The sequence below is a fragment of the Elgaria multicarinata genome, chromosome 3, assembly GCF_023053635.1.
Source record: "Elgaria multicarinata webbii isolate HBS135686 ecotype San Diego chromosome 3, rElgMul1.1.pri, whole genome shotgun sequence".
NCBI lineage: Eukaryota > Metazoa > Chordata > Lepidosauria > Squamata > Anguidae > Elgaria > Elgaria multicarinata.
The window spans coordinates 32,269,419-32,285,820 of NC_086173.1; the positions used below are offsets into that span (position 1 = coordinate 32,269,419).

At 42.2% G+C, this 16,402-nt stretch overlaps 2 protein-coding genes across 2 annotated transcripts in view; both read right to left on the bottom strand.

Moving 5' to 3' along the window:
* LOC134394429 (thiol S-methyltransferase TMT1A-like) overlaps positions 1–16,402 on the bottom strand; it is a 161,993-nt gene that overhangs the window by 7,407 nt on the left and 138,184 nt on the right. The window lies entirely within an intron of this gene.
* On the bottom strand, positions 1,985–5,220 carry LOC134396625 (thiol S-methyltransferase TMT1A-like). The gene is made up of 2 exons (XM_063123158.1): positions 4,713–5,220; positions 1,985–3,035 (listed from the first exon to the last, which is right to left on the bottom strand). The coding sequence occupies exons 1-2, from the start codon at positions 5,205–5,207 to the stop codon at positions 2,799–2,801; spliced, it is 732 nt and encodes a 243-aa protein (XP_062979228.1). The 5' UTR covers positions 5,208–5,220; the 3' UTR covers positions 1,985–2,798.

Below are 16,402 nucleotides of genomic sequence, written 5' to 3' on the forward strand. Positions count from 1 at the left end.
TAAAATGGGCCGTAAAGGCAACTTCCCAATGAGGTAAGTGAACTAAACTCACCAGATGCACATGACTAAGTGGGAACGCCTCCTCCCATATGTACCTGCCCAGACCTTAAGATCATCTACATGGGCCCTTCTCCGTGAGCCCCTGCCAAAGGAAGTGAGGCAGGTGGCTACTAGGAGGAAGGCTTTCTCCACTGTGGCACCCCGGTTGTGGAATGAGCTCCTCAGAGAGGTCCGCCTGGTGCCTACACTGTACTCATTTCGTCGCCAGCTGAAGACCTTTTTATTCTCTCAGTATTTTAACACTTAATTTTAACTTAAATTTAAATTTTACTGTTTAACTCTGTATTTTCATTTTATATCAATTTTGCTGCGTGGTTTTTAACCTGGTTGTGCTTTTTATACTGTATTTTGTATTTGTGCTTTTAACCTGTTGGTTGTTTTATTATGGTTTTAATTTTTGTGAACCGCCCAGAGAGCTTCAGCTATTGGGTGGTATAAAAATGTAATTAATTAATTAATTTTGCAATAGTTTTAGTCCTAAAATATTGTTCCCAAGTGTTGCTAACACATGCCACTGGTTTTGGTATGGTTTTTTTTAATATAATGCGGTTGTTCCGGCCTGTTCCGTTCTGGTTTTTACACAGTCCCCATTTTTTTCTTGTTCAAAAACAGGCAAGGGTTTTTTGGCTGCTTTCTGTAGAGAGAATTGAACAATACTTCAGTGTTCCATGGCAAAACTACACTTCAGTTATGTTTATGACTTCTGAATGATAAACTAAAAGCAGCCTAAGGCAGCTGTGAGCAGTAGAGGAATAGCAATTAAGTTGCTTAATTGTGCTTCCTTTTTTTATTTACTCAGTTGCATACACTCTACAGGCTGTGTTTCTGCTTATAGGGGCGATCATTTTCCAAGAAAGCTGTGACTCATGCATGCTATTCATACTCTTAGGTTGGTTCCACACAACGTTTTTATTGCACCATTGCTCTGCCTCATGCATGGCATTTTACAGGGGATCCAGATGACATCAGCTTCCAGTTGTAGCCCTCTTACTTTTTCCCACCACTTTCCCCATTTTTTTTTCTTAACTGCAAATTAATTTAGGAAGGAAAGGCAGAATAGCTGCAAAGTGCCTTCTGCCTGGTAGTGCTAGGGAACCTCGGACTGGAAGCACCCTCAGTTAAAGAGCAAAAACAAGATAAAGTGGAAGAGTAGGGCGGGGGCAATATAAAAAGGACATCCCATTCCCATTCTATAGGGCAATATTTTCTTTTTGGAAATCAGCATAATGACTCTGAAGAGTCTGCAAATCCATTAGGGGAAAAAGGAGAGAAAGGAAGACAAATAGTCCCCAACCACACAGTGATGTCCTGTCTGACTAAGCCCTATAAAGGCATTTAGCTGCTCATGTGTAGGGCTAAACTGTGTAGGGCGTGGGAAGGCAACATGGTGCCCATGGGTGCCCCCAGGCACCTTTCTTATTGCCTGCCAAGGTGCCCTACCTCTCCTACTAGATTCTTACTAGATTGTTGTAGAATAGATTTCTGTTGGAGTGGAATAGGTTTCTACTTTTCATTTCTGTTAATAAGTGTGATATACAAACTTATTATTTAACTTGCTTCAATAATAATGTCCCTTCTCTGTAGCGGCATCCACCCTCTGGAAACCCCTTGTACAGTTCGGGAGGAAGAAAACGTAACATCTTTTCCCCCTGGATTTATTGCCTTTTTAACTTTTTAATGTTTTAAATTTATGCTTGTTATATTTTATGGTTTCTAATTGTGCATTGCCAGAGAGCTTTGGCTGATGGGCATTATAAAAATGTAATAAATAAATACTAGTACTGTCTCAATTTCTTCTGTAAACAGGGCTGGTGCCAGACTATTTTGTGCCCTAGGCAAGGCGAGCTACTTGCACCCACCCACCCCAAAAAATTGCCAACTTCGATTTTAAAAAACATGTTTTGTAGAAAAAATAAAAAGCACAAAACTTGAACATATGTTTTTATTTTTCTTAAAACAGCTAATTTGCTAATGCGAATAAATCACTGTTGTGCTGTAAGCTACAAACAGAATTACAATTGATTTTCTACACATATAGAATATTGTGCATGCACAAGATTGCACTTTAAATTGAGATTATTTTTATCTGTATTTTATTATTGTTAGCCACCTTGAGCGCAATTTATGTTGGAGAAGTGGGATAGAAATTTAATTAAATATATAATGTACTGCAGTAATCGAGCCTTGACATTTTTTGTGTTGCAAGTGTAGTCATGTTTAGTCAGGAAAAAACCTTACTAGAGGCTTATTTCCTAGTCAGTATACAGAGTTTTGCAACCTAAAGCATGGGTAGCGGTGGCAGGATGTCTCTTTGTAGGGACATTTTTTCCTGTGACCTTAATTTTGTCTTATTCCCAGTCCCAAACCTAAATCAAGCAAAAGTCTAGTTTCAGTCACCTTTACTCTCCTTTGGGCAGTACATACTTTGCAAGCCATCTTTGTTATGAACATCAGCCTCCACAGAATGCAGGAAAAATCTCCCTCGTTACAACATGTTTTGGATGCCCTGTCAATTTCACCTTTGTAATTAATTCCCTTGGTTTCCACAAATTACAGTGCAATCCTATACATTTCTACTCCCATTTCTCCCATTTCTACTTCCATTGAGTTTCAGTAGGGCTTATTCCCCGGTAAATGCATATACAATTTCAGCCTTAGTATCTCCAGGCACAGTTGTCTAGCTAATGCTCTGAATTTAAGATCATTGCCTGAGAAGATGCTTTCCAAAAGCTGTGCAATCATTTCACTGCATATCCAAGAATATGAGGTCGAACAACGATGAAGACCACTGGGGCCATTATGTGCCGCAGGTTCAGTTTAGAGAACTTGGCATTCTCTAGAACTTTCCAAGTCTCTCTTGTAACGGAACACCCATCTCCCAAATAGTTCCAGGTGGGATCACAGATTTGCTGCCAGAAGTAGCACCAGCTGAATCGGTCACCTGCCACATGATCCATGAAAAAGTAAGCACCACCCTGTAAAGAGTAAAATAAAATAAAGCGTTAAAATTATGTTTAAAAAAGCAGAAGAGATAAACAGTACCACTGTCTTACAATGCAAGTTCATTGACATAATGGATATTGAGAAACATTAACTACACAGAGAAAACAAAATAGAACCATTAATGATGTACAGTAAAGTTCAAGCTGGATGACACAATGCCAGGCTTTTTGATAGCTGAACCAGTTTGGGATATTTCCATGCATCAAAAATGAAATGTATCTAGATTCAGTGAAGTCTGCCAGAAAATCCATTGCTGACAGCAAGAGTTGAACAGTAACCTGTGATGAAATGCAGAATGCAAGCAGGTCCAGAATGCAATTGGTAGATTGTTAACGGGGCAAAGAGAGATCCACAGGCTTCCAATAGGTTTTCACCACAATTCAGTGAAGACTGTCACCTTTAAAGCCCTAAACCATCTGGATCCCTCGCAGACCACCTGTAGGCATCCACTACAAACCATAAAGACCACGTTCCCCATCTGCCAGAGGTGCAGAGGGTATCTACATGGGACACAGACTTTTCCTGGTGCCACCAAGTTTATGGAACTCACTCTACAGAGGGCCTGGCTTTGCTCTTTCTTTGTTAATTTTTACATTGGGTCAAGACAGTTTTATTTCACAGGAGCTTCAAGAACAACCGAGTTAAAACTGATTATAAATAAAATACATTCAAATTACATAATATCTTGACAAATTATAAAGTAAGACTGGACTCACCTACATGTGTGGCTCTTTTATATAGCCAATATTGTACCATCCATACACAAAAGGGTTAACATCAGTAGGCTTGGAAAAGTACAAAACGTTTGCAGAGATACAAAAACACCTTTTAAAATAACTAAGGCACCAGTGGGAGGAAACCAGCTGAATAATGAGGAAAACAATGGAAAACCATCGCTCTTTAAAAATTATTAAAATATATATGCTCAGATCACATGGGGTTCCTCCCAAAAATAAGCGCTTAAAGATTTCAGATATCCCAGTAAAGTTTACAAAACAAGCCGTTTTTATAGCCAAATTCAACAGGCCACTTATTTGTGAAAAATAATGTCCAGTTCCCACCGCAATGCTGGAAAAACGCCTGCTGCTCAGGCCCTACTTTCACCATTTCCACCCCAACTGCGATCCTGATGAAAACCGCATTTCTGAAGCTGGTATTTGCTTTGCTAATCCCCGTTGGGGCTTATTGATCAACTCAACATTCTGCCGATTTTGCCACCTGCTTCAAGAAGGCTCAAGAAGGTTTTCAGGATGGGCTAGTTTTCTGCCTTGCCCTTCAAGTATTGAATACTTCCTTTCTAGAGCTACCCATACTGTATCATATTTTTAATTCCCTCATTCTCCTGATGTCTTTGCCTCTTCCCCAGCAGTGCAGCCTCCTGGTTCAGTATAATCACTACCTCCCTATCAAGACCAGAGTGCCTTATGTATGGCCCTTTTTACACCTAAGGATTATCCCAGGAAAATGGAGGGATTGTCTCTGCGTGCTCCCGGGATTCCCTGTGTGTCATTTGAACATACAGGGATGATCCCTGGACCACCGGGTGGGGGGAAAGGCAGGTGCAGAAATGCCCTACGTGTCTTTCATCCACTAATCAGACCTCTCTGCCCAGCTTCCTTGAAGACGCTGCCCAACTCTCTCTCACTTACCGGTCTGAGCACTCTCAGGACTTCGTTCAGGGCAACCGTGGCGTTACGCACAGAGCACAGAACGTGGGTGCTAACCACTACGTCCACAGAGTTGTCAGGCACAGGTCGCAGGTTCTCGGCAGCCGCCACAACGAAGCCTTCAAACTGGAGGTGCTGGGATTCCGCAACATTGTTGAGGAGATATTGTTCAAAGTTGGGGTTGGGGTCAGTGCAGATGACCCGACAACCAGGCGGGTAGAACTGGAAGTTAGCCCCACTGCCCGCACCAATTTCTAGCACGGTGAGTTTGCCCGAGGGGCCGGCAAAGTCCGGCAGCCTACTGAAGAGCTGCTGCTTTTCCTTGTGCATTATTTTATTGACCAATCTGCATGCCTTGCTCATTAAATACGGGAAGATACTTTTACAAAGAGAACCCCATAAACCAAGGTAGGAAAGCACGAAGATGGGAAGAAAAAGGAGTTGGACGCATCTTTGCAAGAGCGGGATCAGCACCATCACTGCAGCGAGTTTCCTCAACCACTTTGGCACAGGCCACTAACTTTGGCTTATAAACGGTTCCCTCGCGGAGGGGAAGCGGCCAGCCCATATCTGGCTTTTCTGGCCAGCGGTCTTTCTAGCTCTCTTAAAGTAACAGTGGCATATAGTCGCTGCTGCTGAAAAGGAGGCTTAAAACGCAACTGCAGAACAATAGCTGAGAACCATGTCGTGTCCTCTGTTTCTGCACCTGTACACTCCAGTGCGTCCTTGCTTCTGAAATATTGAAAAAAGGTTACTGTCACAGCTAGCAGCAGAGAGAGCTAACTGTTGAAATGGTAGCTAGCTAGATCTGAATGCATTATTTACATTGAAAGTGGGAGTGTGTGAGAGAGAGATTTATAATGGAAGAAAAGCCAGAGGAATTTTGAGGCAATCTCGGTGGACAAATGGGAATTATTTCTTCCCTTCTATACTGGCCAAGGACACAGGTCTGTCCTTACTGTCCAGCAGCAGGAAACATCCTGGGGAGATTTTTTTCACAGAAGGCTTGATTCAGCGAATTATACTTCCCATTGTTTTCAGCAAGTGGGTATTACAATCTCTCCCATGAAAATCTGTGGAACTCTAAACTGCTTTACATTGATTGGCTCACACCTGCTGTTTTCTCGTGTCTATAGTGCAAAATGTTACTGACCCAGTGTTTTGTATTTTGTCCCCCCCCGCCCCCTTGGTCATACAAGCCCTTACATTTCCCGCTACTGGATACAGAGCATTCCAATTATATAACACTTGCTTATTCGGCACATCTCTTTAATCCCCGTAAAGCCACCAGCTATATCCATTTTGATTTCAGCTTTAAAATTAACACAATTCCTCCTCCTTGAGATGTTGAGGAGCAGCTGCCGCCTCCACTCACCTTGCCCACTTCCCCCTGAACGGTGATGTGGACTGGCCCAGAACAGAAGGGCAAGCAAATGGGCAAGTGTGACAGTGAGGAAGGGGAAGTGGCCTCACTCAGGCTGCAGGGGGAGGGGAGATCTACTGAAAACATCTGGACCAGAGCCCCCACTCCAAAACCAGAGCTGACACCATGATTTTAAATGGAAGAGCAGGTTGTTCACTCTGCCAAGTGCTTAATGTTTCAGCCCAGAACTAAAATGCTTTTTATTTTCCATCCATGAGAACAGCTCCTTTTATGGAACCATGAAAACACTGGTGGTGCACAATCCATCTCTAGCATGCACCATTCCTAGGGCTGTGTGCACACAGAAATGGATTAATCTCCAAAGGACTCCTTAGCCCCTTTCCTCCCTCATTCGTGGCTTTTTCAGCACGCCTTTGGCTGGGCACACCTTATGTGGTCTCTCCCACACTAGAGGCATTCAAGAGGCAGCTGGACAACCAACTGTCAGGTATGCTTTAGGGTGGATTCGTGCACTGAGCAGGGGGTTGGACTCGATGGCCTTATAGGCCCCTTCCAATTCTACTATTCTATGATTCTATGCTGGGTACATGGCAATATGCATGGCCATTATGTTGGATGGGAGGCTCATATGCACCTGCTATAGGTAGATCCCTTAGGAATAACTTTCAAAATACATCTACCTGTGTATATAGAATCATATCATAGTTCAAAGTTCTTCAGTTTCCTTCCCATATACTTCTCCTGCACCCATATATATGGCTATCTAGGGCCATGGCTAGATGAGGGGGGTTGAGGGCAATGGTCTCACGATTTTATGATCGCGAGATCGCCCCCCCCCACGTGGCGCGTGACATCCTAGGAGGAAGAGGGCGTTGCGGCTGCCATTTTGTTTTGTTTTTCTATTGGAGAGGAGTGCTCCTGCGCAAACCATGTTTTTTTTTTAAAAAAAACCCCCACCCCCAATGGGCGCGGAGCCCCTTAGGAGCTCGGGTCCCAGGCCCTTGTGGTTAGTCACGAGGAGCCGGGACAAACTGCGACACCTGGCCACACATTAGGATCAGCCCAGGACCGTGGAAATGGCTAGAAGGGTAGGGCAAAATCTTGGGGAAATGGAAGGATCATCCCTCCCTGTCCCTGGGATCCCCTGGGCATCATCTGGACGCACAGGGATGATCCTGGGACAATCCCCAGGATAAGCCCTCATCTAGCCATGGCCTAGGACTATGACTGTTTCACTCTGAAATCATTGGGTTACACCAAGTCAACTGTAAGCCTGCACACAAAGACACCATATAAATAGGAGTAGCTGTAGTTTCGTCTCCTGCAGAGTGAACTCCATTTTCCTTCACCTTCACAGTGCAATTGACAGATGGACCAAGCCGTAATTTCAAGGCTGATTCAATCAGTCCTCAGTCTTGCCCTTCCTCTCAAGCTTCAGGTAAGCTGTATTTAGGAAATGGCTCAAAAGCCTGGCCGATGTAGTACGTGTCAATTTCTTACTTAGATTCCGCGCCTGTGCACCAAATATTACTTACTTAGACTCTGTGCCTTTGCAATCATTAGAAATAGTCCCAAACCAATAACATCTGTGCAGTGTGGGATCAACAGGAAGTTAAAGGTTTAAAGTTTCAGAGGTAACAGTTCTGAAAGTTTCAGGTAAATGCATTTGTTCCTAACCCGAGAAAGAACTTGCTCACCCCATCCTAATCAGCTATACGCCCTTCACCAACAAACCCTATCCAACAATTAGCAAAGCCAGCCATGATGGCCCATTTACAAAAAAATCAAATTACACAGTTGGACCTTTGCTAGGACCAATCAAAACATCACTGCATGCTGAGCAAGCTTCTTTGTTCACAGAACTCCTCATCAGGCTGGATGACATTGATACACAAAAAACTGGTTTGATGTTGAAGCAACAAAGTCTGTATTTAGTTGGTCTCCAGCTTTAATCTTTGCAGGTGTGTGTGTGTGTGTGTGTGAGAGAGAGAGAGAGAGAGAGAGAGAGAGAGAGAGTAGGACAGCTTCCTGGATATGAAAATGGGAGTTGCAGCAAATCCACCCTCTCTTCTCTTGAATATGGTGACCATATGAAATGGAGGACAGGGCACCTGTATCTCTAACAGTGTTATAGAAAAGGGAATTTCAGCAATTGTCATTTGTATGCATGCAACACCTGGTGAAATTCTCCCTTCATCGCAACAGATAAAGCAGGAGCCCTGCCCTCTTTTGTATAGGGTTGCTCTGGTATAGCTCCTGCAGCTTATTGTTGTGATGAAGAGGGAATTTCACAAAGTCCTGCATGCATACAAGCGACAACTGCTGAAATTCCCTTTTCTATGCAACTGTTAAGGATACAGGTGCCCTGTCCTCTTTTCCATATGGTCACCCTACTCTTGAATGATTATCTGAAACCACCTAGGCTAAAAAGTCCCCAAGTTACTGAATTTTACAAACTCTTAAAAATAACAAGACTCTAGATTTAAATTTGAGCAACAGGAAATGTCATTACCCATCAACTATTACCTGGCTCCAGCTTTTATCTCTTTTGTGGAGAACTTCCAAAACAGAAAGCTAGTTATTCTCTTTTGTTTGTTTGTTTTTAACAAATTAAATGTGCCAACTGTAATGGATAGAAATAATGAAAAAGTGAAGAGAGAGAAAAGTAGGAAGGGCATTAATTCTGAGTAGTGTGCACAGGTTAATGTTTTGGCAGGTTCCATGCAAGGCACCAAGAGGTGATTGATATAAGAGTTCTATTGAATCAAGCTATTTAAACTTTGACCAGAACTGCAAATAATTCCATGTTAACAAAGTGTACCCAGTGATGTTGGGACTCTCCTTTTTATGCTGTCTGCCATATGCAAAAAGTCATTCTGTTACAATTTGAAAAGATTCTGGGCCTGTTATTTGTCTGACTTGTTTTTGCTCAGTGTGAACGGGAAAGTGTGAATGTAGAAGTAATGGCTGAATGTAGAAGCTAAAGAATGTTAGGAGCTCCATCACACCTACTTTTTTTCCTGTTATGCATCCACAACTTTCACCTCCGTTTCATTAGCATGTCAAAGTGTGTGGGTGTTGAAATAAACAAAGAATATAGTCAGTTGGAATATTTGGAGAGGAAGATAACAAGAGGAAACTCCCTGAATGTCCCCTGAGGCAGAAAAATTTCAAAGGCATACATGTCAAAAATTGCTGACAATTGAAAACAACAACAGCCTTTGGGATGGATTCAGATGATGTTGTTGCAGTTAGTGCATTGATTTCAGTAGGATCTCCCATAGTTGAAATCAATGTGAAAATGGGCAGAGCAATCTTAAATATCCGGGGACAGGGGAGATCCATGGTGAAGCCATCTCTACCTCCAGTCTCTTGCTGGCTCACAGCAGCCAGGGTGGGAAGTGTATGTGTGTCTTCTCTCTAATCTTTCCTTTAAAAGTTTTCCTCCCATTGAAACCAAATGGAGGAAAATTCACTACATCAGATTTGTTTATGTGTCAGATGGGGACGCTCCAGGCTCTGGCCCATAGGGGTTTCCCCATTTAGCCAGGGAGCTTCTTCCACAGGTCTGTCCCTTCTCCCTTCATCCCTGAGATGCAAACCTCCCCTCTTATCTCCAAGCTGGGATTTCCCTGTTGAGTGCTGAAGAAAGCCAAAGTTTCATTTAAACTTTGAATACTCTGCTCTTTAAATACCTTGAAAACTTAGAAGTATTTAAACTGGCTCTTTAAGGAGAATGTGTGGAAACTGGAGGCTTGTGCTTTAAAAGTTCATTTACATGGCTTACTTCTGACATGCATAGAAGTCAACTGTGCTTCATATACGTGAAATCTGTTCCACTGGGGCTTACTCCTAAGGAGACATGCATAGAACTGAGCTGTGTTTTGTGGGGAAATATCCCAATTGGTACAAAGTATGTCTGGCCCCAGGCCCCACCCACTTTGCTTTCCCCCACCTACTCTGTCTTCGGGCCTCATCCCCTGTGCCTTTAGCCCCAACCCCTGCTGGAATGCAACCCAGGAGAACGTTCTCAAATTGGAACTCAATCTGCTGGCCAAAAAAGGTTCTCCACCCCTGTTTTATACCTTTGGCTCTCAGTGGAATATACACAATAAAAACCAAAGTGTTGTTGTTTTTGTTGTTGTTGTTGTTATTATTATAGCTGGTGTAGTTAAGGGCCTCAATATGGGTGCCTGTGGGGGGAAAAGAAGGGGCATAGTATTCAATGGCTGCTAAGCCGCCACCAATCTGCTTTGCTTAGACCGCGATAGGTACTCATAAGCCAGGAGAGGTTTCAGTAGGTATACCGGGGGCCTCTGGGGTGGCCATGCCACCCCCCCCCCACCAGTTGAGCTGTACGTCTACCTCATCATAACCTCCCTCAGCTGGCCTTGGATGGGGTTTCAAATGGCTGTTTCAGAACAGTCCAAAACTTCACATAAGGCCAGCTGAGGGAGGTTAGGAAGAGTGGCTGTGCTTGTCAGATAACACACCTATCATGGAGGTTTAAGTCCCATTGATTTCAATGGGAATGAAGTGAAACTAACTTAAGTCTGAACCCTATGGAATTGCCTGTAGCCTTATATGAAGGATGAAGGCTAGCTATGACCATTTTTGCTGCCAGGGAGTGGGACAGAATGACCCCTGAAGGAGCACTCCCCCTGAAGGAGCAGGTTCGTAGCTTGGGGGTTCTCCTAGAACCATCTTTGTCAGGCTCAGGTGGCCTCGGTGGCACGGAGTGCTTTCTACCAACTTCGGTTGGTGGCCCAGCTACGCCCCTATCTGGACAGGGATAACCTAGCTTCAGTTGTCCATACTCTGGTAACTTCCAAATTAGATTACTGCAAAGCCCTCTACATGGGGCAGCCTTTGAAGACGGTCCGGAAGCTGCAGCTTGTGCAAAATGCGGCGGCCAGATTGATAGCTGGAACAGGGAGATTTGAGCATGTAACACCGATTCTGGCCCGCTTGCATTGGCTGCCTATATGTTTCCGAGCCCAATTCAAGGTGCTGGTCTTAACCTATAAAGCCCTACATGGCTTGGGACCACAATACCTGATGGAACGCCTCTCCCGACATGAACCTACCCGTACACTGCGCTCAACATCTAAGGTCCTCCTCCGAGTGCCTCCTCCGAGGGAAGCTCGGAGGATGGCAACAAGGGAGAGGGCCTTTTCAGTGGTTGCCCCCCGACTGTGGAATGATCTCCCCGATGAGGTTCGCCTGGCGCCAACATTGTTATCTTTTCGGCGCCAGGTCAAGACTTTTCTCTTCTCCCAGGCATTTTTAACAGCATTTAACAACGTTAAGTTTGTTTTTAATGGACCCCAGAATTGTTGTTTTTAAATGGATGCTGTTGTTTTTATACTGTTTTTTATGTTTTTGATGGTTTTTAAATTTTGTATACTTTTAATGTTTACCATTTTAATTGTTGTAAACCGCCCAGAGAGCTTCGGCTGTGGGGCGGTATATAAATGTAATTAAATAAATAAAATAAATAAATAAATTTCATCCAAGAGAAGAGTTTAAAACAAGATGGACATACCTTTTTATTGCAAATTCTAAAGTAAAAAGATGTACAGTACAAAGGAAATCAAATAAGTCAGACGTTAATCTTTCAATCCAACTATTTTGTGGTAGAAGTCATGTTTTTCCTTTTAAACACACATTTTCCCCTCCCCTCTCTTCCCCAAAACTTCTCCTTTTCCTTTTTTTTGTTACTGTTGTCTTAAAACAGAACAAAATCTGGAGGTTGGGGTTTAAAGGAGTTGGAAATCAATATAATATGGTGTGGGGGAGCAAAGTGCAGCAATAAAATAAAACATTTGCCCTGATATCTGTTTTGGGGGAAAAGGTGTAGCAGTGACTTTCTTAATTAGCAGCAAGAATGGCACCATCTCATTATGCTTTCCCTTTAGTCTGTGGTTCTGACCTGTGCACATCTAGAACAGCACTTTCAGTTGTGAGCCTCAGAAAAGCATTTGAACAGACATTAAATTAAGCCTCACAACACCCCTGTGAGGTAGGTAATTACCCATTTTACAGATGGGTAAAACTGAGGCACATAGAGAGGTTGTGACATGCCCAAGGTCTCTCTCTCTCTTTCCACCACACACATACATAGTGGTGGAGCTGGAAACAGAAATAACAAGAGTCCTGTTTTCCAATATCCAGCGATAACATCTGAAAATTGTTTTGACTTTCTCCTTGACAAAATACTTTCTAGATATGCTCTCCCTCACCTCTCACTCACACTCACTCACACACCTCCCCTCAATACAGATGCAACATCCAACAACATAGGGTAAAATATATATATATATATATATATATATATATATATATATATATATATAATTTGACATATAATCCAATGCAAATCCTGATTGACTTGGAGATTTTGTGTAAGTTTTTTCTGTTGAATTCCTCCACATCACAAAATTCCAAACTAGTTTAATAGCAGAGTCTTCCTCTCCCATTCATTGGTAAATGGAGACTCATAATTTTGGGATTATTTTACATTTTGGGTGGCGATGGGTGGGATCTCTTAATTCCCATCTTAGCGTGACTTCACACATGGTGTTTTCCCTACATGGAGATCACCTTGGTGTGGGAGAAAAGCTAGGTTCATTGCCACTTTTGAAGCACAGAATGTTTATTTTGCGATTAGCAGCTAAACTGCAAGGTCCACCGCACACTGATTCTGGGCCAAGTGCAAAATTTATACTCTGTACTCGTCCTCTCCTCCAATGCACATGGCGTGATATATCACTAAACTGGGAGAAAGGTTAAAATATAACAAATTACAATATGTATGATGGGAGAAAGTGACCAGGAGGCATGCTTGACTACACACACACACGCATGCCATTTTCTGAGCAAATTTCAACCCCCTGGTTTCACCATAGCACCACAGCCATTTCACAATTTAAAAACAAACAACCCCCTCATACACAGAGAAGAAAGTTGCATCTTGATGGGTGGGGTCTCAGATACATGCTCTGAGCCTCCCCATGTGTGAGCCTCATACAAATCTCTAAAGGTTAGTTAGTTCCCAACTAGTTGTATTCATGGCCAAATAGGTAACTGCAGAAGCAAGTCAGTTTTTCCTACAGAGGTGATCTCCACAAAGGAATAATATCATGTAGCAGGGACACAATACCCAATTTATTCATTCATTCTTAACTACCTGGCAAAGCCAGTGTGTGAAACAAAAGTGTCACACCTACACCTCAGCCCTTTAAATGGAAAAATTCAAAAGAAAATGCACAAAGCTGACTAGAACAAAGAATTTAAAGTGCAATGTGTAGGCATACTACTACCATCCAGTGGATGGAATCAGAACTGCTGTTAAGTTGAGGTCTGGGTGTCCACTGACCTGTGTGGAACTAAAGCCCTAGTACAGTGGTTCTCAACCTTCCTAAACAGTGAACTCTAGGAGAACCTTATTCCAATGTACTATCACAGAATGGTCCCTCAATTTTGTGAGCACTCTCTGGATTATTGTGAACATGTGCATGCAGTGATAACACATTATTCCTAGCTAACCTTTGTAAGACAGTGAACGGCTGTTGGCTGTCCTCCTACAACAGTGGTTCTCAACCTTCCTAATGCCGCGACCCTTTAATACAGTTCCTCATGTTGTGGTGACCCCCAACCATAAAATTATTTTCGTTCTTCTCTACACGATCCATTGTCATGGGATGGTTTGCTAATGAAAATAATACATAACAATAGCTTTAATAATACAAAAGATGATACATGACATAGTTCAGTCAATACAGTTTCCTAAGACCATCGGAAATATGTGTTTTCCGATGGTCTTAGGCGACCCCTGTGAAAGGGTCATTCAACCCCCAAAGGGGTCCCGACCCACAGGTTGAGAACCGCTGCCCTAGTACATACTGTTTCTGGAGAGAATGTTATCGGTATACAAAAGGAAAGGACATGGAACATACAGTACAGCAAAGCCACCCATTTCCTGTGCCAAGGTAAGCACAGTATCAACCTGAGAACCTTCTAGGTGGGGAGGAGTGATGTGTACATAGTAAAACGAGGCCAAGGTTGCAGAGGGGGCTTGCTTGAAAGAGCTTACCTGTAAGATTAGGCAAGAGGCATTTTCATGCTGGTGCATAGCCTGGAAACCTAAGTCCTCAATATGGTGATGGAGCAGACAGTGCTTCAAACTATAATTTTTCTACGGTCTTCATCACCATATTATTTGAGCCCTTCTCACAAAACATAAGCCACTTCAGGGCTATTCTCTTAATCCACACATGACCTTTACAAACTTTGGGGAATGCTTCAGAGCCACATCAGTTTAAGTTTTGAAGGGAAGATGTATGCCTGCAAACAAATAGTGGCCACATACCATTGCTTTTTCAAACACGGATTTGAAAACACTTTATAGTATGAAGTATTTGTCCCCTCAGTTGTACATAATAAGCCACATTTCATTTCCCCCAAACTACACACATCTGATTACTCTGTTGCCCTGATTACTCTGTTTAATAAATCAGAAACTCAGCCCAAGGAAATATTCTCACTGGGCCAAATCTGGACCAGTTTCATATACCTGAATGTACCCTGTATGACAGGGAATTTTGTAGTGGAGTAATTTTTTTTGTTGAACTTCTCTTTCTCAGTTCCAAAGCTGTTTCTTGAGTTTCTCCTAACACAATTTGCTGTAGCTATCGAGTCTTTGAATTTTCTCTCCTGAACTTTAAAGCATAAGGACTGCAAAAGTTCGTACACTAGCAATAAACCAATAGTTTAGCAAATTTCCTTTAGAGCAGCATCACTGATGCTTCCTCTAGTTTTTTCATCTAGCCCATTAAAGCACTTGTGCCATAAACTAATGGCAACGACTATTTTTGAACAGTCAGGTTCTTTTGCTTGATAACTGCCACAATTGTTCATTTGGCTAAATCGCTATTTACAAACCCACAAGGCCCAATTTCCAACACCTGACACTACGCTCTTTTTCTTACAGTTAACTTGGTTTCTACAGAATCTTTTGCCTGTTAAAATATGGGACAAAACAGACATCAAGCCAGTTTTCACTTCGGCAGTAAAACTGGGAATGTTTACTTTGTGTTCTCTGGCTTGTAGTGGCTATATCGTTTCTCATATCCTTTTAATAGGAAGCAGACTTATACCAGGTTGGACTACTTGTCCAGCTACTCCAGTATTGGCTACTTGGGTTGGCAAAAGCTCTCTAGGGTCTCAGGCAGACAACCATTACCCAATCCTTCTAACATGGTTCCTCCCCTAGAAATATATGAGCCACCTATAACAGTGGTTAGGGTAGATATACATCTTTTACAGGCCTATGAATACTGAGATGGTTGCTGAGTTTATGATTCTTCTGCATTTACTCTTTATCAGAAAATCTGAGCAGGAAGACTGAGTGCAAGGTGAAACAAGGGCTAAATCATTTCTGCCCTGTGCCTTTTCAAACCAAACCAAACCGAAAAGGGGGTTGGAAGTCAAAAAAATAAACACAATTCCACACATGTAAGAGATGCCATTTTCTGCTTTCTAAGCTTATGAAAGGCAAAATTTGTCATAGTGAAATTGATAATCCCAATGTCTACACATTTTTGCACTGGTAGAACTATTTGATTTAGGAGTAACATTCCTTAAAGCTGTCAACAGTAAATCTGTTAAATTAAGTGGGATTTTCCTAACATAATGAGAATACCCTCTAGTAAAATTCCACTGATATAAAACGGTATCATTTAGATTAATATCCCTCAGAATAAATATTTTACATTCTAGATTTCTCCCCTGCACCCTGCCATTTCATACAAAATTCAGTTTTGTTTTTACATTTGGTTTCACTAAGAATTTCGGCATACCAACGTTATCTGTTGGCAAAAGAAAACCTGAATTATTGGCATTTTCCTGCAAAAATTTGAAGTATTTGCAGTGTTCAAACGAATTTAAAATATTTAACAGTTTATATACAGGACTTTTTTCACCATCTGGCCAATATTATTAGTACTAAAAAATTGCACCATTAAAATTATGTTATTTTCTAAGGCCTACTGTAATTTTTACCATTCAGTTACAAGCTTATGTTGCATTAGCAATACCCTCAGTTTTGCTTACAGGGGTGGGAACAGGGCAGTTGGGCTGTAGTGAATTTGTGAAAACTTACAAGTCCAGTTATAAGATTTATGACAAAATAACGATAGCTAACCTTTTTGGGCCTGAGGTCACATTTTTCCTGCTGTCATTTGGGACCGTACAGACTTATTTTCGGGATACTTTTTTCTTCCTCCCC

Bases quoted from the DNA above. Each gene is read 5' to 3' on its own strand.
- LOC134396625 (XM_063123158.1), bottom strand. From the start codon at position 5,207: ATGGTGCTGATCCCGCTCTTGCAAAGATGCGTCCAACTCCTTTTTCTT. The intron at 3,036-4,712 runs GTAAGTGAGAGA...TACTCTTTACAG, and splicing joins TCCTGAGAGTGCTCAGACCG to GGTGGTGCTTACTTTTTCAT.